The sequence below is a fragment of the Coregonus clupeaformis genome, unplaced genomic scaffold (assembly GCF_020615455.1).
Source record: "Coregonus clupeaformis isolate EN_2021a unplaced genomic scaffold, ASM2061545v1 scaf0213, whole genome shotgun sequence".
In the NCBI taxonomy this organism is placed as follows: domain Eukaryota; kingdom Metazoa; phylum Chordata; class Actinopteri; order Salmoniformes; family Salmonidae; genus Coregonus; species Coregonus clupeaformis.
Genome location: NW_025533668.1, coordinates 242660 through 266493, shown reverse-complemented (window position 1 = coordinate 266493; position 23834 = coordinate 242660). Strand labels below are relative to the sequence as shown.

General features: G+C 46.2%; 1 protein-coding gene across 1 annotated transcript in view; it reads right to left on the bottom strand.

Annotated features, from left to right (window-relative positions):
* Positions 1-23834, bottom strand: part of LOC123484174 (trithorax group protein osa-like) — a 34393-nt gene that overhangs the window by 9916 nt on the left and 643 nt on the right. Inside the window, exon 2 of the mRNA XM_045214197.1 lies at positions 4647-4702. Coding sequence (XP_045070132.1) covers positions 4647-4702 — 56 coding nt within the window. The remainder of the gene's footprint in view (positions 1-4646; positions 4703-23834) is intronic.

The following is a 23834-nucleotide window of genomic DNA, read 5'->3' as shown; positions in this document are numbered from 1 at the left end:
AGATCTTTTTCATGTTTTTCTTTAAGGATGTGTTGTTGACGGTTCATAATCACACTGAAATGTACATTGTTTTGACTCCAATTCAAATACATGCATCTGTTATTCTACAGATTTAAAAGCTCATAACTCTGGTTCTGATAAAGATATCTCAGTGATTTCAAAATATCTGGATTTGGGACAGTGTTTTTATAGTTCTGAAAACTACAATCTAAATGTCACTATGTGAAGGGTTTCCCTAGGCTGCCATACATGTGAGCTTTCATACATATCACATCCTCTCACACACACACACACACACACACACACACACACACACACACACACACACTCTTCTAGCATTACATTTGAGAGAAAGAGAGGGGGGAGTGGGAGGGGGAAAGGAGGGGGTTGACAAGAGGGGAAGGTATAGGAGAGGGGGGTGGAGAGTGAAAGAGGGGGATAGAGGGATTTGGACGGGAGCGTGAAAGATGGGGATAGGAAGGGGGGTAGAGGAGTGGTGATTAGGGGAGTGCCTAGGGATTCACCAGAGCCAAATGACTGCACAGATTTGGGTCCAAGCTCCACGCCACGACTGACCTTACACCCTGAGGGTGACCAGTGTACCCATTCTCACCCCTCTACCCCATTTCCACTCCCCTATCATTCATTATTCCTCCTTGACCCCCTGTCCCCCTCTATGTCAAACCCCCAAGGCCAGCCAGTATAACTATTCTAACCCCCCGTTACACCCCATCCTATATTATTACTCCTTGCCCCCTCTATAGTGTTATGATACCAGATTTTTCACTTTGAAACTGATACCAGGTTTAGTATCATGATACTCCAAACCATCGCAATACTCCAAACCATCGCAATACTCCAAACCATCGCAATACTCCATATCATCGCAATACTCCAAACCATCGCAATACTCCAAACCATCGCAATACTCCAAACCATCGCAATACTCCAAACCATCGCAATACTCCAAACCATCGCAATACTCCAAACCATCGCAATACTCCAAACCATCGCAATACTCCATACCATCACAATACCAAAACGATACCAAGGCAAAAAAAATAAGGCATATTAACCAAAGTTACAGAATGGCACTTGATCCAGACAGAAACTCTGCTACTGCTCTGTTCAAATCGTTTGGGCAGTTCAATATCGTTACATTAGAATTTATTTACATCAACATTTTCCAGAGACCACCATGTATGCATTAACAAATCAATTATACAAATCAACGACTTTGTTTACCAATCTAACAACATAATGGTAAATCTCTAATGATAAACTGGGTAAAATCCAGATGTCGCCTAGGCCTATTCACCATACAGCTGAATGCATATTCAATGGAGTGTGTGAATGCATTGAGTTATTGAGCTTGTTTTTGGCTGAGTTCATGTAGCTACAGACGACAATCAATCTGTTTCCCTTCCATTTGGGACTAATTTTATTCTACTGATCAACAACATTTGCATAGAAGTAGCTTCTTTTATAAAAGTGTGCGCTGTCTCTTTAACAAGTAATGACATCAGTTCTCTGACCCAATAGATCCTCTTTGGGAGAGACGTGAGAGACTGAATAGGTGAATGAATAACGTTTTTGGTGGCAATCAGCTTTGAAATCTGCCTATTTTGCGTTATGATTTGCATATTATCATCATAAACAAAGTACTAGGGGTAGTGAATTGATGTTAGCTTCAGCTGTCAGCTAGCAAGGAAAGTTAGCGGTAGCTTCCAGCTTCGTAGGCTATCTTCTTGCATTTTACATTCACATTTACAATTTAGTCATTTAGCAGACGCTCTTATCCAGAGCGACTTACAGGAGCAATTAGGGTTAAGTGCCTTGCTCAAGGGCACATTTACGTCATTTAGCAGAGGCTCTTATCAAGAGCGACTCACAAATTGGTGCATTCACCCTATAGCCAGTGGGATAACCACTTTATTTTGAAGTTATTCTAGCCTGTATGGACATTGTTTACGAACAGTAATTAACAGTTTCAACATTTCTACATTCCGTGTTGCATTATTTCAGTGTGTTAACTTGGGGGCTTGATCTGTGAGACACATGACAGCATTGTATTTGGGACAAATCATTCCCTAAACCTCGACTAAATCTTGTAATAAATAATGTGGAAATTGAGTAAGTTGAGGTGACTAAACTGCTTGGAGTAACCCTGGATTGTAAACTGTCATGGTCAAAATATATTGATACAACAGTAGCTAAGATGGGGAGAAGTCTGTCCATAACAAAGCGCTGCTCTGCCTTCTTAACAGCACTATCAACAAGGCAGGTCCTACAGGCCCTAGTTTTGTCGCACCCTGACTACTGTTCAGTCGTGTGGTCAGGTGCCACAAAGAGGGACTTAGGAAAATTGCAATTGGCTCAGAACAGGGCAGCACGGCTGGCCCTTGGATGTACAGAGAGCTAACATTAATAATCTGCATGTCAATCTCTCCTGGCTCAAAGTGGAGGAGAGATTGACATCATCACCACATGTATTGACATGTTGAAAGCACCGAGCTGTCTGTTTAAACGACTAGCACACAGCTCAGACACCCATGCATACCCCACAAGACATGCCACCAGAGGTCTCTTCACAGTGCCCAAGTCCAGAACAGACTATGGGAGCCGCAGCAGTACTACATAGAGCCATGACTACATGGAACTCTATTCCACATCAGGTAACTGATGCAAGCAGTAGAATCAGATTTAAAAAACAAATAGAAATACAGTTTATGGAACAGCGGGGACTGTGAAGCAACACAAACATAGGCACACACACGATAACATACGCACTATACACACACGTACACATGGATTTTGTGTTGTAGATATGTGGTAGTGGAGTAGGGGCCTGAGAGCACACAATATGTTGTGAATTCTGTAATGAATGTATTGTAATGTTTTTTTAAAATTGTATAACTGCCTTAATTTGGCCGGACCCCAGGAAGAGTAGATGCTGCCTTGGCAGGAACTAGTGGGGATCCTTAATAAATACAACAACAAAAAATACAGACAAAATTAAAGTTTAAAAAATAATCTAGAACTGAAACGTTTTTCAAGTACCTCCGTTTGGGTATACCGTGCAACACTACACCTCTATATTCTAACCTTCATTCTCCCATTTCCCCTGCCACTGTGTCCATTCCCTCACCCCCTTCTACCCCAAAACCTCTATATTCTAACCTTCATTCTCCCATTTCCCCTGCCACTGTGTCCATTCCCTCACCCCCTTCTACCCCAAAACCATAACTCCATCCCCCTCTACCCCCCTCCACCCGTACCCCTCCCCAAGACCCTGGAAAGAAGATCAGCGGGGGCATCTGAAGAGTTCCCCTAACAGACAGGCACATTAAAGCTTCCTACTAATGAGACTTACTGCCTGCATGTGTTCAGACAGAGTAGTGTGTGTGTGTGTGTGTGTGTGTGTGTGTGTGTGTGTGTGTGTGCACGCATGTGAGTGTGAGTACCTGCATGCATGTTTCAAGAATAGCAATAGAACACTCCAGCAACACAGCAGACGGTGTGACCTCCAATTCAAATACAATGGGGGATTTAAATACCACACACAGACACACACAGACACACACAGACACACACAGACACACACAGCTGGTGCTTAGGCTACAGAGGTATGGACAGAAAATAAACACACTGTTTTATCACCCCGGCCTCCCCACTTGCATGTGCACGCACCTATAAAACACACACACACACACACACACCCTGACCCACACACACCCTGACCCACACACACCCTGACCCACACACACCCTGACCCACACACACCCTGACCCACACACACTCTGGCCCACACATAAGCACACACACACACACACACTTTATTTCTCCCACCCCCTCTTCCCCACCTCTTGATTTCAAATCTCTGTATTTTCCTGGGCCACCATTCCTCCTCTAGTTCCCCCACTCACACCAACACCTGGAGGTGAAATCATTAGCAGCACCTCCTCTCTCCCTCCATCCACCTCCCTTCTTCCTCCTCTCCTTCTGTATTCCTTCCTCTCCCTCCTTCCTCTCCCTGCATTCCCTCTTTCCCTCCCTCCATTTTCCTTCATTTCCTCTCCACTTCAGTTCAATCAATATCTCCCAACCAGCGCCCTCCACAGAAACCAGTCCCCTCCACAGAAACCAGTCCCCTCCACAGAAACCAGTCCCCTCCACAGAAACCAGTCCCCTCCACAGAAACCAGCCCCCTCCACAGAAACCAGTCCCCTCCACAGAAACCAGCCCCCTCCACAGAAACCAGCCCCCTCCACAGAAACCAGTCCCCTCCACAGAAACCAGTCCCCTCCACAGAAACCAGTCCCCTCCACAGAAACCAGTCCCCTCCACAGAAACCAGTCCCCTCCACAGAAACCAGCGCCCTCCACAGAAACCAGCGCCCTCCACAGAAACCAGCGCCCTCCACAGAAACCAGTCCCCTCCACAGAAACCAGCGCCCTCCACAGAAACCAGTCCCCTCCACAGAAACCAGTCCCCTCCACAGAAACCAGTCCCCTCCACATGGCCCAGAGGTATGTGTAAGGACCTGACAGTGTCTTTCTTTCACAATGAGGTCATATCTGTAAACACTAGAGGAGCTGTTGGAGCACGATATTATGACTGTGTGTGTGTGTGTGTGTTTCTCTCACCTTGTCACTCTCCTCTCCCCAGGCATGGTCAGGATGGCTCCTCCCCCCTACGGCTCCTAGACACAGAGATACCATTATTAACAGTGGTAGACTCCCCCTATGGCTCCCAGACACAGAGATACCATTATTAACAGTGGTAGACTCCCCCTATAGATCATAGACACAGAGTTACCATTATTAACAGTGGTATACTCCCCCTATGGCTCCTAGACACAGAGATACCATTATTAACAGTGGTAGACTCCCCCTATAGATCCCAGACACAGATATACCATTATTAACAGTGGTAGACTCCCCCTATAGATCCTAGACACAGAGATACCATTATTAACAGTGGTAGACTCCCCCCTATAGATCCCAGACACAGAGATACCATTATTAACAGTGGTAGACTCCCCTATGGCTCCTAGAGACAGATATACCATTATTAACAGTGGTAGACTCCCCCTATAGATCCCAGACACAGAGATACCATTATTAACAGTGGTATACTCCCCCTATAGATCCCAGACACAGAGATACCATTATTAACAGTGGTAGACTCCCCCTATAGATCCCAGACACAGAGATACCATTATTAACAGTGGTAGACTCCCCCTACGGCTCCTAGACACAGAGATACCATTATTAACAGTGGTAGACTCCCCCTATGGCTCCTAGACACAGAGATACCATTATTAACAGTGGTAGACTCCCCCTATGGCTCCTAGACACAGAGATACCATTATTAACAGTGGTAGACTCCCCTATAGATCCTAGACACAGAGATACCATTATTAACAGTGGTAGACTCCCCCTATAGATCCTAGACACAGAGATACCATTATTAACAGTGGTAGACTCCCCTATAGATCCTAGACACAGATATACCATTATTAACAGTGGTAGACTCCCCCTATAGATCCTAGACACAGAGATACCATTATTAACAGTGGTAGACTCCCCCTATAGATCCTAGACACAGAGATACCATTATTAACAGTGGTAGACTCCCCCTATAGATCCTAGACACAGAGATACCATTATTAACAGTGGTAGACTCCCCTATAGATCCTAGACACAGAGATACCATTATTAACAGTGGTAGACTCCCCCTATAGATCCTAGACACAGAGATACCATTATTAACAGTGGTAGACTCCCCCTATGGTTCCTAGACACAGAGATACCATTATTAACAGTGGTAGACTCCCCTATAGATCCTAGACACAGAGATACCATTATTAACAGTGGTAGACTCCCCTATGGCTCCTAGACACAGAGATACCATTATTAACAGTGGTAGACTCCCCTATAGATCCTAGACACAGAGATACCATTATTAACAGTGGTAGACTCCCCTTATGGTTCCTAGTTACAGGCTATATAGGCTTATAGAGACAATATCATACTAAGGCTATATAGGTTTATAGAGACAATATGATACTAAGGCTATATAGGCTTATAGAGACAATATGATACTAAGGCTATATAGGTTTATAGAGACAATATGATACTAAGGCTATATAGGTTTATAGAGACAATATGATACTAAGGCTATATAGGCTTATAGAGACAATATGATACTAAGGCTATATAGGTTTATAGAGACAATATGATACTAAGGCTATATACAGTAGGTTTATAGAGACAATATGATACTAAGGCTATATAGGCTTATAGAGACAATATGATACTAAGGCTATAAAGGTTTATAGAGACAATATGATACTAAGGCTATATAGGTTTATAGAGACAATATGATACTAATGATATAAAGGTTTATAGAGACAATATGATACTAATGATATAAAGGTTTATAGAGACAATATGATACTAAGGCTATATAGGTTTATAGAGACAATATGATACTAAGGCTATATAGGTTTATAGAGACAATATGATACTAATGCTATATAGGTTTATAGAAACAATATGATACTAAGGCTATAGGCTTATAGAGACAATATAATACTAAGGCTATATAGGTTTATAGAGACAATATGATACTAAGGCTATATAGGTTTATAGAGACAATATGATACTAAGGCTATATAGGTTTATAGAGACAATATGATACTAAGGCTATATAGGTTTATAGAGACAATATGATACTAAGGCTATAAGGTTTATAGAGACAATATGATACTAAGGCTATATAGGCTTATAGAGACAATATGATACTAAGGCTATATAGGTTTATAGAGACAATATAATACTAAGGCTATATAGGTTTATAGAGACAATATGATACTAAGGCTATATAGGCTTATAGAGACAATATCATACTAAGGCTATATAGGTTTATAGAGACAATATGATACTAAGGCTATATAGGCTTATAGAGACAATATGATACTAAGGCTATATAGGCTTATAGAGACAATATGATACTAATGCTATATAGGTTTATAGAGACAATATGATACTAAGGCTATATACAGTAGGTTTATAGAGACAATATGATACTAAGGCTATATAGGCTTATAGAGACAATATGATACTAAGGCTATAAAGGTTTATAGAGACAATATGATACTAAGGCTATATAGGTTTATAGAGACAATATGATACTAATGATATAAAGGTTTATAGAGACAATATGATACTAATGATATAAAGGTTTATAGAGACAATATGATACTAAGGCTATATAGGTTTATAGAGACAATATGATACTAAGGCTATATAGGTTTATAGAGACAATATGATACTAATGCTATATAGGTTTATAGAGACAATATGATACTAAGGCTATATAGGCTTATAGAGACAATATAATACTAAGGCTATATAGGTTTATAGAGACAATATGATACTAAGGCTATATAGGTTTATAGAGACAATATGATACTAAGGCTATATAGGTTTATAGAGACAATATGATACTAAGGCTATATAGGTTTATAGAGACAATATGATACTAAGGCTATATAGGTTTATAGAGACAATATGATACTAAGGCTATATAGGTTTATAGAGACAATATGATACTAAGGCTATATAGGTTTATAGAGACAATATGATAGTAAGGCTATATAGGTTTATAGAGACAATATGATACTAAGGCTATATAGGTTTATAGAGACAATATGATACTAAGGCTATATAGGTTTATAGAGACAATATGATACTAAGGCTATAAGGTTTATAGAGACAATATGATACTAAGGCTATATAGGTTTATAGAGACAATATGATACTAAGGCTATATAGGTTTATAGAGACAATATGATACTAAGGCTATATAGGTTAATAGAGACAATATGATACTAAGGCTATATAGGTTTATAGAGACAATATGATACTAAGGCTATATAGGTTTATAGAGACAATATGATACTAATGCTATATAGGTTTATAGAGACAATATGATAGTAAGGCTATATAGGTTTATAGAGACAATATGATACTAAGGCTATATAGGTTTATAGAGACAATATGATACTAAGGCTATATAGGTTTATAGAGACAATATGATACTAAGGCTATATAGGTTTATAGAGACAATATGATACTAAGGCTATATAGGTTTATAGAGACAATATGATACTAAGGCTATATAGGTTTATAGAGACAATATGATACTAAGGCTATATAGGTTTATAGAGACAATATGATACTAAGGCTATATAGGCTTATAGAGACAATATGATACTAAGGCTATATAGGCTTATAGAGACAATATGATACTAAGGCTATATAGGTTTATAGAGACAATATGATACTAAGGCTATATAGGCTTATAGAGACAATATGATACTAAGGCTATATAGGTTTATATAGACAATATGATACTAAGGCTATATAGGCTTATAGAGACAATATGATACTAAGGCTATATAGGTTTATAGAGACAATATGATACTAAGGCTATATAGGTTTATAGAGACAATATGATACTAAGGCTATATAGGTTTATAGAGACAATATGATACTAAGGCTATATAGGTTTATAGAGACAATATGATACTAAGGCTATATAGGTTTATAGAGACAATATGATACTAAGGCTATATAGGTTTATAGAGACAATATGATACTAAGGCTATATAGGTTTATAGAGACAATATGATACTAAGGCTATATAGGTTTATAGAGACAATATGATACTAAGGCTATATAGGTTTATAGAGACAATATGATACTAAGGCTATATAGGTTTATAGAGACAATATGATACTAAGGCTATATAGGTTTATATAGACAATATGATACTAAGGCTATATAGGTTTATAGAGACAATATGATACTAAGGCTATATAGGTTTATATAGACAATATGATACTAAGGCTATATAGGTTTATAGAGACAATATGATACTAAGGCTATATATGTTTATAGAGACAATATGATACTAAGGCTATAAAGGTTTATAGAGACAATATGATACTAAGGCTATATATGTTTATAGAGACAATATGATACTAAGGCTATATAGGTTTATAGAGACAATATGATACTAAGACTATATAGGTTTATAGAGACAATATGATACTAAGGCTATATAGGTTTATAGAGATTTATCCCCTATTGTTGTTTTGATTATCTAACATCTGGACCTTAACATAGAAACAACATGTTTGTGTGAGTTAGGGTCTCTAGTGTGAGAGATTAGAGAAAGACAAAAGGACTAGCTACAGTCAGTACATTCAGAAGCAGTAAACAATATAGCGTACACATGGCAAACACACACGGCAAACACACATACACACGGCAAACACACACACACACACACACACGGCAAACACACACACGGCAAACACACACACGGCAAACACACACATGGCAAACACACACACACACGGCAAACACACACACACACGGCAAACACACACACACACGGCAAACACACACACACACGGCAAACACACACACACACGGCAAACACACACACACGGCAAACACACACACGGCAAACACACACACACACACACACGGCAAACACACACACACGGCAAACACACACACGGCAAACACACACACACACACACACACACACACACACACACACGGCAAACACACAGTAAAGCCAGTAATCCAGGATTAAAGCAGAATCCCACCACATCACCACCAGACTGTTACTCGGTCAAAAGTAGTGCGCTAAACAGGGAATAGGGTGCCATTTGGGACTCTGGTTAGTCTGGTCAAGGCCACCTCATCTAAGAGGAGAAGACTAAAGAACACTAGTGATGAAAAGATAGTTTTACTTTCCATTATTTACCTCAATCCAAAGCCCACATGTAGAACACGGTCTAATTGACCAGAAAGACTACTAAAGTGTGACTTTGTCCTCGTGTTTCTTGGCCAGTTACATTGTTTTGTTCACATGATAGGTTGTTTTTCGATGTTAGTTTGAGTTTGCTGCAACTGTCAGGACAGTCACACACCATGGGACAGGAGAGAACAGGACAGTCACACACCATGGGACAGGAGAGAACAGGACAGTCACACACCATGGGACAGGAGAGAACAGGACAGTCACACACCATGGGACAGGAGAGAACAGGACAGTCACACACCATGGGACAGGAGAGAACAGGACAGTCACACACCATGGGACAGGAGAGAACAGGACAGTCACACACCATGGGACAGGAGAGAACAGGACAGTCACACACCATGGGACAGGGGAGAACAGGACAGTCACACACCATGGGACAGGAGAAAACAGGACAGTCACACACCATGGGACAGGAGAGAACAGGACAGTCACACACCATGGGACAGGAGAGAACAGGACAGAGACAGGGAGGATGGTGGGAGAGAGAGAGAGGGAGGATGGGAGAGAGAGGGGAAGATCGATGAAAAAGAGTATGAGAGAGAGAGAGAGAGATTGTGGCTTCTCTTGACAGCTATTGATTTTCTGGAAGCATCAGCTATTTCCTCTTCTCCTCCTCCCTCATTTCATCACCATCACTCCCTCCAACACATTACACCCTCTCTCTCTCTCCCTCTCTCCATCCCTCCCACACACACACCTTCCCTCTACATATCACCAGCCCCCATCTCTTCTTCATGTCATACCCACACTCTCTTTCAGTCCTCTCCCTCCCTCCCTCATTAACACATCCCTTTCTATCTCTCCTCTTTTCATATCGTTCTCCCTCCATCTCTCTTAGAAGTAGCTGGTGAGATTATTTCTCAGTAACTTTTCACTTAACACATCTAAAAGACACAGATAGAGAGAGCGAGAGAGAGACGTGAGAGAGCGAGACAGAGGCGAGAGAGAGAGAGGGGAGAGAGAGGGAGAGAGAGAGAGAGAGAGAGAGAGAGAGAGAGAGTGAGAGAGAGGGGAGAGAGAGAGAGAGAGAGAGAGAGAGCGAGAGAGAGAGAGAGAGAGAGAGGGGAGAGTGTGTGATGAGTGCGCGAGATGAGCGTGAGAGAGACACACACACACACGAAGATCTTAAGACATCTGAACACAACACATCAACAGCCGTCAAGACTTCAGCGCCAGCCTTGTAGAATAACATGAGGTCTTCACCAGACACACTAAAACGCTACCTCTTTAAAAAAAGACAGAGAGAATAAACTAACCCTACGTGACTGACAGCACCCGTGGGTGTGTGTGTGTGTGTGTCATTAAGTAGGGCTTCCCATTGTAAACACAGGAGTGACACTCTCCCTCTAGTTTTCATTCCCTCCCTCCACCTCCCCCGTCCTAACTCTGTAGTAGTAGTGTTGCCGTAGTGACGTAATGATCTCCATGTCTCTCTAGTGTCCCAGATGACACCCTATTCCCTTATATAGCGCACTACTTTTAAGCAGGGTCATAGAGCTCTGGTCCAAAGTAGTGCACTATATAGGGATCCATTTGGGAAGAACCCTCGGTGCTGCTCCACAGACAGCCCACCCAGGAAGCCAGTAAACAAGGCCCACACACACACACACACAGGCCGCTCGCTAACGCTCACACACTCTAGAACTACAAGTCACCAACACTACACACGTTCACTTCCATGCAAACCCCACACACATACCACATGAACCTTCTCTCCTTTCCCTCTCCCCTCCCTCTCTCCCTCCTACACTGACAGACAGGGCCCAGCAGACTCTCCCCTCCCTCTCTCCCTCCTTCACTGACAGACAGGGCCCAGCAGAGACTCTCCCCTCCCTCTCTCCCTCCTACACTGACAGACAGGGCCCAGCAGACTCTCCCTCCCTCTCTCCCTCCTTCACTGACAGACAGGGCCCAGCAGACTCTCCCCTCCCTCTCTCCCTCCTACACTGACAGACAGGGCCCAGCAGACTCTCCCCTCCCTCTCTCTCCTCCTACACTGACAGACAGGGCCCAGCAGACTCTCCCCTCCCTCTCTCCCTCCTTCACTGACAGACAGGGCCCAGCAGACTCTCCCCTCCCTCTCTCCCTCCTACACTGACAGACAGGGCCCAGCAGACTCTCCCCTCCCTCTCTCCCTCCTACACTGACAGACAGGGCCCAGCAGACTCTCCCCTCCCTCTCTCCCTCCTACACTGACAGACAGGGCCCAGCAGACTCTCCCCTCCCTCTCTCCCTCCTACACTGACAGACAGGGCCCAGCAGACTCTCCCCTCCCTCTCTCCCTCCTACACTGACAGACAGGGCCCAGCAGACTCTCCCCTCCCTCTCTCCCTCCTACACTGACAGACAGGGCCCAGCAGACTCTCCCCTCCCTCTCTCCCTCCTACACTGACAGACAGGGCCCAGCAGACTCTCCCCTCCCTCTCTCCTTCCTTCACTGACAGACAGGGCCCAGCAGACTCTCCCCTCCCTCTCTCCCTCCTTCACTGACAGACAGGGCCCAGCAGACTCTCCCCTCCCTCTCCCCTCCTACACTGACAGACAGGGCCCAGCAGACTCTCCCTCCCTCTCTCCCTCCTTCACTGACAGACAGGGCCCAGCAGACTCTCCCCCTCCCTCTCTCCCTCCTTCACTGACAGACAGGGCCCAGCAGACTCTCCCCTCCCTCTCTCCTTCCTTCACTGACAGACAGGGCCCAGCAGACTCTCCCCTCCCTCTCTCCCTCCTACACTGACAGACAGGGCCCAGCAGACTCTCCCCTCCCTCTCTCCCTCCTTCACTGACAGACAGGGCCCAACAGACTCTCCCCTCCCTCTCTCCCTCCTACACTGACAGACAGGGCCCAGCAGACTCTCCCCTCCCTCTCTCCCTCCTTCACTGACAGACAGGGCCCAGCAGACTCTCCCCTCCCTCTCTCCCTCCTTCACTGACAGACAGGGCCCAGCAGACTCTCCCCTCCCTCTCTCCTTCCTTCACTGACAGACAGGGCCCAGCAGACTCTCCCCTCCCTCTCTCCCTCCTACACTGACAGACAGGGCCCAGCAGACTCTCCCCTCCCTCTCTCCCTCCTACACTGACAGACAGGGCCCAGCAGACTCTCCCCTCCCTCCTTCACTGACAGACAGGGCCCAGCAGACTCTCCATGTCTCTCTCTACAACATCAGTAGTGTTTGAAGCTGCTCAGCTGTCCTGTGCTCTGCTGCTGCTACATTTCCTTCACACACACACCTGTTCAACACATTCTGCACAACTGTTACAACACAAACTTAAAAAAGGGGCAAATAGAGAGAGAATCATGTGGAAGGAGAGAGAGAAGGAGAGAGAGAGAAGGAGAGAGAGAGAAGGAGAGAGAGAGAGAGAAGGAGCGAGAGAGAGAGAAGGAGCGAGAGAGAGAGAAGGAGCGAGAGGGAGAGAAGGAACGAGAGGGAGAGAAGGAACGAGAGGGAGAGAGCAACTAAGCCCAGGGGAAGGAAAGAGGGAAGGAACAGTTGAGCCAGCCAGGAGGAGGAGAGGACAGAGAGAAAAGAGAAGGAAAGAGAGGTAGGCCTAAACAGAGAGAAGAAGAACAGAAAGAGAGGTAGGCCTAAACAGAGAGAAGAAGAACAGAAAGAGAGGTAGGCCTAAACAGAGAGAAGAAGAACAGAAAGAGAGGTAGGCCTAAACAGAGAGAAGAAGAACAGAAAGAGAGGTAGGCCTAAACAGAGAGAAGAATAACAGAAAGAGAGGTAGGCCTAAACAGAGAGAAGAAGAACAGAAAGAGAGGTAGGCCTAAACAGAGAGAAGAAGAACAGAAAGAGAGGTAGGCCTAAACAGAGAGAAGAAGAACAGAAAGAGAGGTAGGCCTAAACAGAGAGAAGAATAACAGAAAGAGAGGTAGGCCTAAACAGAGAGAAGAAGAACAGAAAGAGAGGTAGGCCTAAACAGAGAGAAGAAGAACAGAAAGAGAGGTAGGCCTAAACAGAGAGAAGAAGAACAGAAAGAGAGGTAGGCCTAAACAGAGAGAAGAAGAACAGAAAGAGAGGTAGGCCTAAACAGAGAGAAGAAGAACAGAAAGAGAGGTAGGCCTAAACAGAGAGAAGAAGAACAGAAAGAGAGGTAGGCCTAAACAGAGAGAAGAATAACAGAAAGAGAGGTAGGCCTAAACAGAGAGAAGAAGAACAGAAAGAGAGGTAGGCCTAAACAGAGAGAAGAAGAACAGAATGAGTAAGAAAGAGAAGGGAAAGAAAAGAGGGTGAAGAGAGAAACAGAAACTAGTGAGAGGGAAACCGTGACAGAGGGCAGGAATGGAGGGATAGAGTGAAAGAAAGAGAGAAACAGAAACTAGTGAGAGGGAAACCGTGACAGAGGGCAGGAATGGAGGGATAGAGTGAAAGAAAGAGAGAAACAGAAACTAGTGAGAGGGAAACCGTGACAGAGGGCAGGAATGGAGGGATAGAGTGAAAGAAAGAGAGAAACAGAAACTAGTGAGAGGGAAACCGTGACAGAGGGCAGGAATGGAGGGATAGAGTGAAAGAAAGAGAGAAACAGAAACTAGTGAGAGGGAAACCGTGACAGAGGGCAGGAATGGAGGGATAGAGTGAAAGAAAGAGAGAAACAGAAACTAGTGAGAGGGAAACCGTGACAGAGGGCAGGAATGGAGGGATAGAGTGAAAGAAAGAGAGAAACAGAAACTAGTGAGAGGGAAACCGTGACAGAGGGCAGGAATGGAGGGATAGAGTGAAAGAAAGAGAGAAACAGAAACTAGTGAGAGGGAAACCGTGACAGAGGGCAGGAATGGAGGGATAGAGTGAAAGAAAGAGAGAAACAGAAACTAGTGAGAGGGAAACCGTGACAGAGGGCAGGAATGGAGGGATAGAGTGAAAGAAAGAGAGAACACCATAGAAACAGTGTAGATTTGGCTAGTGGGGTTTGGGCTTCCTGTTGGTGAGAACTCATGAACAGAGGGGAAAGGGAGAAATGCCAAAAACAGCAGCGCCAACCCCTCCCTCCCTCCCTCCCTCCCTCCCTCCCTCCCTCCCTCCCTCCCTCCCTCCCTCTGCTCTTTGGCTCACATGTTCTCCCTTGTAAACTTTCCTCATCACTCCCCTCAGACAGACGGTATCAGCCCTCTCCTCTCTCCTCATCACTCCCCTCAGACAGACTGTATCAGCCCTCTCCTCTCTCCTCATCACTCCCCTCAGACAGACTGTATCAGCCCTCTCCTCTCTCCTCATCACTCCCCTCAGACAGACCGTATCAGCCCTCTCCTCTCTCCTCATCACTCCCCTCAGACAGACTGTATCAGCCCTCTCCTCTCTCCTCATCACTCCCCCCAGACAGACTGTATCAGCCCTCTCCTCTCTCCTCATCACTCCCCCCAGACAGACCGTATCAGCCCTCTCCTCTCTCCTCATCACTCCCCCCAGACAGACTGTATCAGCCCTCTCCTCTCTCCTCATCACTCCCCCCAGACAGACCGTATCAGCCCTCTCCTCTCTCCTCATCACTCCCCTCAGACAGACGGTATCAGCCCTCTCCTCTCTCCTCATCACTCCCCTCAGACAGACGGTATCAGCCCTCTCCTCTCTCCTCATCACTCCCCTCAGACAGACGGTGTCAGCCCTCTCCTCTCTCCTCATCACTCCCCTCAGACAGACTGTATCAGCCCTCTCCTCTCTCCTCATCACTCCCCTCAGACAGACGGTATCAGCCCTCTCCTCTCTCCTCATCACTCCCCTCAGACAGACGGTGTCAGCCCTCTCCTCTCTCCTCATCACTCCCCCCAGACAGACTGTATCAGCCCTCTCCTCTCTCCTCATCACTCCCCTCAGACAGACTGTATCAGCCCTCTCCTCTCTCCTCATCACTCCCCCCAGACAGACGGTATCAGCCCTCTCCTCTCTCCTCATCACTCCCCTCAGACAGACGGTATCAGCCCTCTCCTCTCTCCTCATCACTCCCCTCAGACAGACGGTATCAGCCCTCTCCTCTCTCCTCATCACTCCCCTCAGACAGACTGTATCAGCCCTCTCCCCTCTCCTCATCACTCCCCTCAGACAGACTGTATCAGCCCTCTCCTCTCTCCTCATCACTCCCCTCAGACAGATGGTATCAGCCCTCTCCTCATCACTCCCCCAGACAGACGGTATCAGCCCTCTCCTCTCTCCTCATCACTCCCCTCAGACAGACTGTATCAGCCCTCTCCTCTCTCCTCATCACTCCCCTCAGACAGACTGTATCAGCCCTCTCCTCATCACTCCCCTCAGACAGACTGTATCAGCCCTCTCCTCTCTCCTCATCACTCCCCTCAGACAGACTGTATCAGCCCTCTCCTCTCTCCTCATCACTCCCCTCAGACAGACTGTATCAGCCCTCTCCTCTCTCCTCATCACTCCCCTCAGACAGACTGTATCAGCCCTCTCCTCTCTCCTCATCACTCCCCTCAGACAGACTGTATCATCCCTCTCCTCTCTCCTCATCACTCCCCTCAGACAGACTGTATCAGCCCTCTCCTCATCACTCCCCTCAGACAGACAGTATCATCCCTCTCCTCTCTCCTCATCACTCCCCCCAGACAGACGGTATCAGCCCTCTCCTCATCACTCCCCTCAGACAGACTGTATCAGCCCTCTCCTCATCACTCCCCTCAGACAGACAGTATCAGCCCTCTCCTCTCTCCTCATCACTCCCCTCAGACAGACTGTATCAGCCCTCTCCTCTCTCCTCATCACTCCCCTCAGACAGACGGTATCAGCCCTCTCCTCTCTCCTCATCACTCCCCTCAGACAGACTGTATCAGCCCTCTCCTCTCTCCTCATCACTCCCCCCAGACAGACTGTATCAGCCCTCTCCTCTCTCCTCATCACTCCCCTCAGACAGACTGTATCAGCCCTCTCCTCTCTCCTCATCACTCCCCTCAGACAGACTGTATCAGCCCTCTCCTCTCTCCTCATCACTCCCCTCAGACAGACTGTATCAGCCCTCTCCTCTCTCCTCATCACTCCCCTCAGACAGACTGTATCAGCCCTCTCCCTGGCCTGGTTCATTCTGAATCATCTTAAACTCCTCTGTCCTGTCCTCCTCTGTCCTCTCCTCCTTGATAGGAAAAGACAGCCTACCTAATAAACATAAATATATCTAACTATTCTGGGTCTCTGTATTAATATCTAGAAGAAATAGATCCTTTCTAAAACAGTTATCATAATCCTCTCCACGCAAAGGACTTAGAGACTGTTCCCAAATAGCACCTATTCCCTACATAGTGCACTACTTTTAACTAGAGACCCATGGGGCCCATGGTTAAAAGTAGTGCACTATATAGGGAATAGGGTGCTATTTGGGATACAGACAGTGTTTAGTTGTGGTATCAGAGTGGTGGTAGGCGAACTCCCTAAACAATAAAGAGTAAAAACAAAACAGACAGACTAACCCCTCTTTCAGGAGGAGAGGAGTAATCAAACAGACTAACCCCTCTTTCAGGAGGAGGAGGAGTAATCAAACAGACTAACCCCTCTTTCAGGAGGAGAGGAGTAATCAAACAGACTAACCCCTCTTTCAGGAGGAGAGGAGTAATCAAACAGACTAACCCCTCTTTCAGAAGGAGAGGAGTAATCAAACAGACTAACCCCTCTTTCAGAAGGAGGGGAGTAATCAAACAGACTAACCCCTCTTTCAGAATGAGAGGAGTAATCAAACAGACTAACCCCTCTTTCAGAAGGAGGAGAGGAGTAATCAAACAGACTAACCCCTCTTTCAGGAGGAGAGGAGTAATCAAACAGACTAACCCCTCTTTCAGGAGGAGGGGAGTAATCAAACAGACTAACCCCTCTTTCAGGAGGAGAGGAGTAATCAAACAGACTAACCCCTCTTTCAGGAGGAGGAGAGGAGTAATCAAACAGACTAACCCCTCTTTCAGGAGGAGGAGAGGAGTAATCAAACAGACTAACCCCTCTTTCAGGAGGAGGAGAGGAGTAATCAAACAGACCAACCCCTCTTTCAGGAGGAGGAGGAGTAATCAAACAGACTAACCCCTCTTTCAGGAGGAGGAGAGGAGTAACCAAACAGACTAACCCCTCTTTCAGGAGGAGAGGAGTAATCAAACAGACTAACCCCTCTTTCAGGAGGAGAGGAGTAATCAAACAGACTAACCCCTCTTTCAGGAGGAGAGGAGTAATCAAACAGACTAACCCCTCTTTCAGGAGGAGGAGGAGTAATCAAACAGACTAACCCCTCTTTCAGGAGGAGGAGAGGAGTAATCAAACAGACTAACCCCTCTTTCAGGAGGAGAGGAGTAATCAAACAGACTAACCCCTCTTTCAGGAGGAGAGGAGTAATCAAACAGACTAACCCCTCTTTCAGGAGGAGAGGAGTAATCAAACAGACTAACCCCTCTTTCAGGAGGAGAGGAGTAATCAAACAGACTAACCCCTCTTTCAGGAGGAGAGGAGTAATCAAACAGACTAACCCCTCTTTCAGGAGGAGGAGAGGAGTAATCAAACAGACTAACCCCTCTTTCAGGAGGAGAGGAGTAATCAAACAGACTAACCCCTCTTTCAGGAGGAGAGGAGTAATCAAACAGACTAACCCCTCTTTCAGGAGGAGAGGAGTAATCAAACAGACTAACCCCTCTTTCAGGAGGAGAGGAGTAACCAAACAGACTAACCCCTCTTTCAGGAGGAGAGGAACATTGAGTGATACATCAGAACGATACCCTCTTCAGACAAAAGCGACGGAGGAGAACGAGAGAGAGAGAGAGATGGAGAGGTTAGGATGAAGGAGGGAGCAGAGAGGAGAGGGGTAAAAGGAAGGAAGCAGAAAGGGAGGAGAGGGGTACAGAGGACCTTCAAGGAGTGGAGTGGAGGAGTGGAGGAGCGAGGGATCATTAGCTTTCATCCCTAGCGCAGGTGACCAGCGTGGGAAGACTGACAAGCACCCCTCTCTCTCCTTCTAGCTCTGCCTCACTTTCTCTCTCTCTCTGTGTAACAAGGAGAATACATGTTCTATTAAGGAACCAAGACATCTAGTGCACTATGTAGGGAATAGGGTGCTATTTGGAACTCATCCAGTGAGCCTGAGACACAGATGCTGTAGGCGTGAGTACTATACACAAACACACACACTGCAGTCGTAAGCTTGTTCTCAGGAGCCCCCTCCTTACTCCTTATTAAACACAAGTGGCTGTGGAGAAGGGCATCTGGTACACACGGCTGAATGTGAAGGGGGTTTCTTTTTTGGGGGGGCCTACATGGGTACAAGGGGTGTGTGTGTGGAGCATATGGGGGAAATGAGGCAACAGGCAACATCCCCTCCAGTGACAAACACGCATGCTTTCAGAATGCAGATCCAGCCATCTACTCAGACACACAAACTTGTGACTTGGCATTGTGTGTGTATCAGACAGCCATTCTCCTCTCAGATCTACATCCATTAGGACAGAAACACAAATCGGCCATTCCAACCATCAATTTATGCAATTCTGCGTGTCACCAGACATTGAGCTACTGTTAAACCAACCCGCACACAGATCTAAGATTAGCTTCTTCCCCCAAACCTTTACTTTAACCATTAGATACTAACTTAAGAACAGATCTAGGATCAGCTGGCCCCTCCCCAATACCCAACCTTAAGTTAGTATCTAATGGTTAACCACAGATCTAGGATCAGCTGGCCCCTCCCCAATACCCAACCTTAAGTTAGTATCTAATGGTTAACCACAGATCTAGGATCAGCTGGCCCCTCCCCAATACCTAACCTTAAGTTAGTATCTAATGGTTAACCACAGATCTAGGATCGGCTGGCCCCTCCCCAATACCCAACCTTAAGTTAGTATCTAATGATTAACCACAGATCTAGGATCAGCTGGCCCCTCCCCAATACCCAACCTTAAGTTAGTATCTAATGATTAACCACAGATCTAGGATCAGCTGGCCCCTCCCCAATACCCAACCTTAAGTTAGTATCTAATGGTTAACCACAGATCTAGGATCAGCTGGCCCCTCCCCAGACCATTCAGAGGTTGCGTTAATGCAGAATTCTGCGTTTTTTTCCCCTCGCAGAAAAGATGATAAAAACGCAGAGAAAATATATTGCTGCGTTTTGTAAACAGATCTAAAATGCTTCTATTGAAACGTCTGTTCGGCTTCAGATGCACTTCTCCACTCGGAGGAGAAATCTTTGCTCTCGTCGTCAGACCAATCAAATTCCCGCATTCAGGAAGGGGCATCCTATCAGCAGACAGCGCCCTGGCTGATGTCCATCGCCCTCCGGTGTGGTCTTCCTCCAATAGCAAGTTACAATGCAAGATTAACTTCACGCAACACATTAGGAAATGTAGCTGGCTACACTCTTTCTACGACAAACATTAGAAATCTGATGGCCATGCAGCATCTTTGCAAGAAATACCTTGGGTCTTTCATTGGAAGATCATTTACTATGTGTGGCTGTCAGCCAAATAGTGTTGCACTTCTGTTGTCATCTGATGAAAATGAAGCCATTTCCTGCTGAATGTTTTGCATGAATCTAGTTGGACGTTCCTCATTACTTTATTGAAGCAAACACTTGACTTTCAATATAAAAACGCAGGTGAAATTGTTTAAAATGCAGATGTTTTTATTGTCTGCGTTTAGAAAATGCAGATTTTTGAAAGCTAATCCAACTCCTGCCATTAGATACTACCTCAGCCACAGATCTAGGATCAGCTTGCCTCTCCCCAAACCCTAACCAAAGGGGGATGAACCACCAAACTGACAGTACTGGTGGGGAGGATGAAGCTTCCTGACATGATGACGCTAGAAACTGCTCTCTTCTGTCTACCTCTCTTTTCCATCCCCCACCCTGCTGTCATCATGTCTCTCAGCTCTCCCCCATCTGTCCTCTCTCCTCTCCCCCACCTGTCCTCTTTCATACCTCTCTCCTCTCCTCCACCTCTCCTCCTCCTCTCCTCCCTCCTCTCTCCCCCCACCTCTCTCCACCTCTCTCTCCACCTCTCTCTCCACCTCTCTCTCCACCTCCCTCTCCCCACCTCTACTCTCCCCCACCTCTCCTCTCTCTCCCCCACCTCTCCTCTCCTCTCCCCACCTCTCCTCTCCTCTCCCCCCACCTCTCCTCTCCTCTCCCCCACCTCTCCTCTCCTCTCCCCCACCTGTCCTCTTTCATACCTCTCTCCTCTCCTCCACCTCTCCTCCTCCTCTCCTCCCTCCTCTCTCCCCCCACCTCTCTCTCCACCTCTCTCTCCACCTCCCTCTCCCCCCACCTCTACTCTCCCCCCACCTCTCCTCTCCTCTCCCCCACCTCTCCTCTCCTCTCCCCCACCTCTCCTCTCCTCTCCCCCCACCTCTCCTCTCCTCTCCCACCTCTCCTCTACCTCTCCTCTCCTCTCCCCCCACCTCTCCTCTCCTCCCTCCTCTCTCCTCCACCTCGCCTCCCCTCTCCCCCCACCTCTCCCCTCTACCCACCTCACCTCTCTCCCCCCACGTTCTTTCTCCTCTTGTCCGGAGCGCTCTCTCTCTCTCTCTCTCTGTGTGTGTGTGTGTGTTGTCCTCCCCACTTCACATACACACACAGCTTATTGTGAATAGTGCTACACTGTGTGTGTGTGTGTGTGTTAGTGTGTTCTAACTTTGACACCCACTCTCCCAGACAGGTATTTCCAGTCCCAGCGTACCGTTCACTGCCGCTCAGCACACACACACACACACCTGAACACTGCTGCAACGTAAAACGCTCACACAGTCACCATCATTTCATCATTGAATATGACCCAAATGAGGTGGTGTCTGTGTGCTGGGGAGTTAGCTGTACTGTCTAGAGGGGGAAACACTCCCCAGGTCCTGTTCACTATAGATCTGAAACTCTATATAGTCAAACAGTGTTTTCTGGTTCAGTGCACGGGCCACTGTGTGAAAGGGGTTTTAACATGCACTCTTCCATATAGCCTAGTTACTATAACAACAACAACGCCCCCGAAGACAACAGACTTAAATGGAGGAAGTAACCTGAACTTGTCCAATAAGAATAGCTTGTTTCCGTAGCAAAAATGTTTTTGTGCGGTATGCACTAATGAACGCAAAACCTAGTAAAACAGAATGCAACGTTCTGTTCAGTTCCAAACCTAGCTAAACTGAAACTAACGGAGTTCAACAACCACAGTCAATTATTAACTCTGGAGAAAAGAGATGAAAACAATAAAGCAAATAGAATGAATAACGATAGATGAATCTTCCCTCTTGTCTAAATATAGGTAAATATCCAGACAAGTTGTATGTGCCATTCTGGTTGATGAGGTGACAGAATCTACAGGTCATTGAATGCCATCCACCCCACCACCACCACCACCACCACCACCACTACACAGTACCATTGTATTCTTCCTGGTAGTTACAGGCCTCCTACTCAGTGAAGTCTAGTTGGTTTCTGCTACAATATAAAATGCCATTTAGAACACGATTTTATCCAAAGCCACGCGGGCATACATTTTACGTATGGGGGTGGCCCCGGGAATCAAACCCACAACCCTGGTGTTGCAAGCGCCACGCTCTACCAACTGAGCTACACAGGACCACAGTTATGTAGTAGCCGTCACACACAGTCAGACAAAGGTGATTATTTACTAGAAGAAAGACTAAATCCAGGCCTACATGCCATTGTACTACAGCCATGGGATCATTGTATTGTGCCACTACTTGTGTCCAGTATAGTAGCATTGTATCACCTTGTTCATCTGTAATAGCTATTGCAAAATGGGATGACTCTTCTGACCTGTTTAACCCACGGACAGACAGACAGAGGCGGAAGGACAGAGACGGAGACAGAGAGAGGAACAGGCGGGGAGAGAGAGAGAGAGAGAGAGAGGAACAGCCTATAGAGTTAATCTCAGTGCATCGTGGCAGCATCATGCACAAAGCTAAACTGCGTGTTCCATGTAACTACTATGTAATAACCATCTAGCTGCTGCTCTGTGGCAGCACATAACAGAGCCTACTTAATTAGAATAGACCTAATGTGCAGTCACACACACATTACCATGCCAACCTGATACAGCTGCCTGCCCGCCCGCCTGCCCCCCCACCCCCTCTCCCTTTCAGGAGCAGATCCTTAGTGCATTAAACCAGCTTGAGTTCTCCGTCTCTCCTCGCTGCCTCTGTCTCCGCCTGGGTATTCTCTGACAGACCCAAGAGCAGACACACACTGTTGTGTACCCTATCCCAGAAACAGACTGCCTCTCACTGCCTAAATGCATTAGACACACATACACACTGCCTCCGGACACTAGAGCAGACACACACTGTTGTGTTCCCTATCCCAGAAACAGACTGCCTCTCACTGCCTAAATGCATTAGACACACATACACACTGCCTCCGGACACTAGAGCAGACACACACTGTTGTGTTCCCTATCCCAGAAACAGACTGCCTCTCACTGCCTAAATGCATTAGACACACATACACACTGCCTCCGGACACTAGAGCAGACACACACTGTTGTGTTCCCTATCCCCAGAAACAGACTGCCTCTCACTGCCTAAATGCATTAGACACACATACACACTGCCTCCGGACACTAGAGCAGACACACACTGTTGTGTACCCTATCCCAGAAACAGACTGCCTCTCACTGCCTAAATGCATTAGACACACATACACACTGCCTCCGGACACTAGAGCAGACACACACTGTTGTGTACCCTATCCCAGAAACAGACTGCCTCTCACTGCCTAAATGCATTAGACACACATACACACTGCCTCCGGACACTAGAGCAGACACACACTGTTGTGTTCCCTATCCCAGAAACAGACTGCCTCTCACTGCCTAAATGCATTAGACACACATACACACTGCCTCCGGACACTAGAGCAGACACACACTGTTGTGTACCCTATCCCCAGAAACAGACTGCCTCTCACTGCCTAAATACATTAGACACACATACACACTGCCTCCGGAC